General features: G+C 36.9%; 1 protein-coding gene across 1 annotated transcript; it reads right to left on the reverse strand.

Moving 5' to 3' along the window:
• Positions 1–243: 243 nt before the first annotated feature.
• On the reverse strand, positions 244–3,570 carry LOC140006091 (RHOMBOID-like protein 12, mitochondrial). The gene is made up of 6 exons (XM_072047793.1): positions 3,489–3,570; positions 2,721–2,831; positions 2,196–2,240; positions 1,135–1,239; positions 1,006–1,047; positions 244–637 (listed from the first exon to the last, which is right to left on the reverse strand). The coding sequence occupies exons 1-6, from the start codon at positions 3,504–3,506 to the stop codon at positions 542–544; spliced, it is 417 nt and encodes a 138-aa protein (XP_071903894.1). The 5' UTR covers positions 3,507–3,570; the 3' UTR covers positions 244–541.
• Between the last annotated feature and the right edge of the window lie 505 nt (positions 3,571–4,075).

A 4,075-nucleotide genomic window follows, 5' to 3' on the forward strand; every position in this document is an offset into this window, starting at 1 on the left:
TACTTAGGGTTTTCAAGTAAACACCCGGTTGAGTAAACTGCACATCATTATTGACAACTTTCAATTAGATATCAGTCTTATTGCTATAGCATCCAAGACCTAAGAATAATCTGTTTGCTGAAGATCCAAAGCCCCTTGCATTTGCCGGATCCAAACCCTCTACCACAAGTCGCAAATCCAACAAAAACACATGGCTTCCCAATTAGTTTCCATTCAGAAACATTTTGCTTATCAAGAAAAAGATCAAGAAATGCTTGGGTAAATCGTCATTTAACCCACAATCTATTCGCAGAACGTGTCTCTTTCCCTTCTCTTTTCAGAGTTTGAAGAAATGCCAAAAGTAAAAGTTCTTAAATACTAGGCTATCATCCGAAGCAACAATATCTGATATCAAACTAAACAGCATTCTTCATTTCCTTGCAGCGTTAAACATATGCAGAAGTGATGCTTCAACTTATACTCCGAAAAGTAATAATCCTACTATACTTAGGGGAGATTAACAGTTAGCAATCAAGTTGGAATGATTTTCTAATGTGAGAATTTAAAACCGGAAACGGCCATTTCTGATTCGTGCCCATGCTATAGCAGCAACTGTGGCACCACCTAAGTGAGCAGATCCAGAGATTCGATTGTCTCCCTGAATTAACAAAAACAGCAAGTCGGAGTTTTGCATCAAAGTTAGGAAACATAGAGAACCCTTTGAAGTCAAAAATGAAAACTGGAAGAGGAAAGAATGCCTATTCTCTCATATACAAATATCATTTAGCTGAAGGCAGTAGAACAGGGAAACCCATGCCTAATTTTGATGATTATACCAGTAAAAATGAAATCTAAGTTTCTTGTAAAACAATTACTTTTAACCGTTTTCCACAATGATATTTAGATACACCACTATGTGCATTCATTGACAAGGTAACTGCGACCAGAAAAGGAGCACTTGGTCCAAGTTCTTGGATAATATGGAAAAAGCATAAAGAAAAAGAATATTTAAAGAAAAGATCATACCTCCATTATTCGTAGCATGTCTTTTCCAATAAGAAAGATTCCCTAGAATGATTATTATTATAACCATGTCAGAATATATAGCCAAATCAACAGCTTATTTATAGAAGAAAACACGAGGGAAAAACCTACCAATAAGATTGCAGGAACTGGTATGATAAAGTCGAAGTAGAGAGTCTTCTTTGGAAAGAGGAAAATATCAAGAAGCATTACTGCATTAACTGCCCCACTTGCTCCCTGAAAGCAAAAGCAGATTGATTACTCAGGAAATCTTTCAGATTTAATTGTTGCTAATGCTTGACGAAATGAGGAAAAGAAAACTATGGCAAAGGTAAATTGCAACATTTTGGGTTTACTGTCTACATGTTTTATTCAACAAGGCAGAAGTGCTTTGGTCTCACTATCCTAAGAGAAAAAAGAATAAGGATGTGGAATATTTTCTCAAGGAGTGGAGGGTTGGCAATGTAAACAGACATGATGTACAAAAGCAGGATTAAGTCTAAACAGAGGCTTGCAAGTGAGCATATCCCAACTCCCAATCTACAAGCAAAAGCTGTAAGAATAGAATATATTTTACATATAATACATGATTGTTTAAAGGACTCGATCAAACAAAATAAGTTGGAGAAATCCTAATCTACAAGTACAAGAAACGACTTAGAATGTGGATTCAAACAATCCAGTGAACACAAGGAAATCTTATAGTAAGTTCTAGGATTTAAGTGGTTTCACAAAAAGAACCATAGTTGAGGAAGATCGTGATAGAAGGAATATTTGCAGAAAGATAGAGATAGCTAGCTATTTTAGTTTCTCTTCTGAGAATCTCATTCATTTAATAGACAATCTGTAAAAGCACTCATAGCTCTTCAGGACAGTCACAACTTGCAATTTTTGTGAGTTTTTTTGTATGAAGAATACAATCTAATAAGATGGGTTCTATCCATACATTAACAGATGCATTTTCAAGACAAAATTTTCAACTGACGAATCAGAACAAACTACAAACTACTTCACAAACCAGTTGGAAGATCCTCAACTCAGTATCTTCTGTTCACAGAAAACTACTTGGAAGAAGGCAATTCTCCCTAAATGGTTATCTTGCCTACTGCATCATGTTTTTGTTTTTAACTGGCAGAGCAGCATAAGTAAGGATGACAATTAAACACCAAATGAAGACAAGGCAGTGCACTCACCAGACCAGGGACATTTGAAGGGTCAAAGCTCCACATATGTTTTCCCTGTACAAATCAAAGCATTTATAACAATATCAATAGATCAGCAAATAAAAAGACAGCTGGAGATACCATGCTGCATCTACAAGTACAAATAGTGCAGCCAGCCCTCTGTCATGTCATAGATTGCACTGATACTCTTTGACCACATGATGTTAGAATGATTGGCACCAAGATTGCTGTTCTCATATTCAACTTGGTGCTTTCCACTTATCTCCCCAGTAACAGAAAGCAAAGGCATAGCACTGCAATATTTACTTTTGAAGGATAAAGAAACATTATGTGTATCTTTACTTAGAATTGATAAATTAATGCTGAACAGAACAAACAAGAATATCAGTTGTTATATTCACTTTTAGCTGACGAAACAAACAAGAAGCACCTTATTTAAGGAACAAACTGCTATTCTGAGTTTGATTGCCATTTATAACAAAAACAAGCATTTCACCAGAGCCTCTTTAAGAACTTGGAATTAAGTCACTCTACCTTGGAGGATGGGGCCAACAAAGCATGGTGAACTAGATAGAAAACTGAGCCACCAACTGCTCCAGCTAGGTATAGTTTCAGCAAATACGTAGGTCCAAAAGTGATTCCCACCTAACAAAGACAAGCACAGAAACATTTCATTAATGGGTATGCGCCCAATTTATGCTTCTCAATGATTCATAAAGAATGAGTGCCAGAATATGCCAGATATACTTTCTTATAAGGGACAACATTATCACACACTGCAAAGAGCTGATAACAAGCCAAGACAGCAAGAGAAAACGATCAATACAACAAAAGTAAAACTTGCCAACAGATTCTCCCACCTTTCCACTAGGTTCTTCACTTTCTGATGCTACATTTGGTCAAGGTGACAAAGAAATTAGAGTACTGTTAGGCACTCTTTTAGCCGTCTTTCCATGTGTCAGAGTGTTTCCTCTATTGAATCAATTTCAATTTCCAGAATCAATTAGGCGATCAATTATCCAAATAAATTTCATCACTCTCTAAGTAGGTTTGAGGTTTAAAAAAAATGAACTACCTAATCACATATTCTAACAAGATGAATAGTTCATCACATATTTGCAATTAATGTTAAGTAAACAATGGTTCACTTATAACAAGGATAGCAAGGTCATCTAACCAGATATAGTTCCTTTCAATGCATTAGAATTTGGTCATGTTGAGTAACGGAAAGGGTTGTATTGTTAGCTGCAGCCAAATGTGGGCTGCTATGTTACTTGGACTCTTCACTTAGCCCTGCCATACCTGTGTCTGACTCTCCATTTTGCACTAAAGTAGCAGCGTCGGCAGGACTTGGTAGCCAAGTCCGAATAACACAGGCAGTCTGCAATTTAGCCTCACATAAGCTATAGGTCAATTAATTAGTCAACAAGTTCTCCACAACGTTCACGCATGTGTGTGGATTGCAGAGCCATCAATTCGATAACGGTAAAGTATCGTCATCATATACCTAGGTTAGATGACATGCTAGATTAACTAAATGGGGCTGTAATTTTCATGAAAATTGATTTTAAAAGTGGGTATCACCAAATCCGAATGAAGGACGGGGACGAATGGAAAACGGCTTTTAAGACTACTTATGGGTTGTATAAATGGCTAGTCATGCCCTTTGGTTTATCTAACGCCCCTAATACATTCATGAGGTTAATGAATCATATTCTACGCCCTTTTCTTGATAAATTTTGCAGGAACACTTCTATTGGCCAAAGATGAGAAGAGATGTGGAACGTGTGTGGTTGGTCGATGCATTGTGTGCCACAAAGCTAAGTCTAAGACTCAACCATTCGGTTTGTATACCCCTTTACCTGTGCCTACTACACCTTGGATCGATA

Source organism: Coffea arabica, chromosome 4e (assembly GCF_036785885.1).
Source record: "Coffea arabica cultivar ET-39 chromosome 4e, Coffea Arabica ET-39 HiFi, whole genome shotgun sequence".
Lineage (NCBI taxonomy): Eukaryota > Viridiplantae > Streptophyta > Magnoliopsida > Gentianales > Rubiaceae > Coffea > Coffea arabica.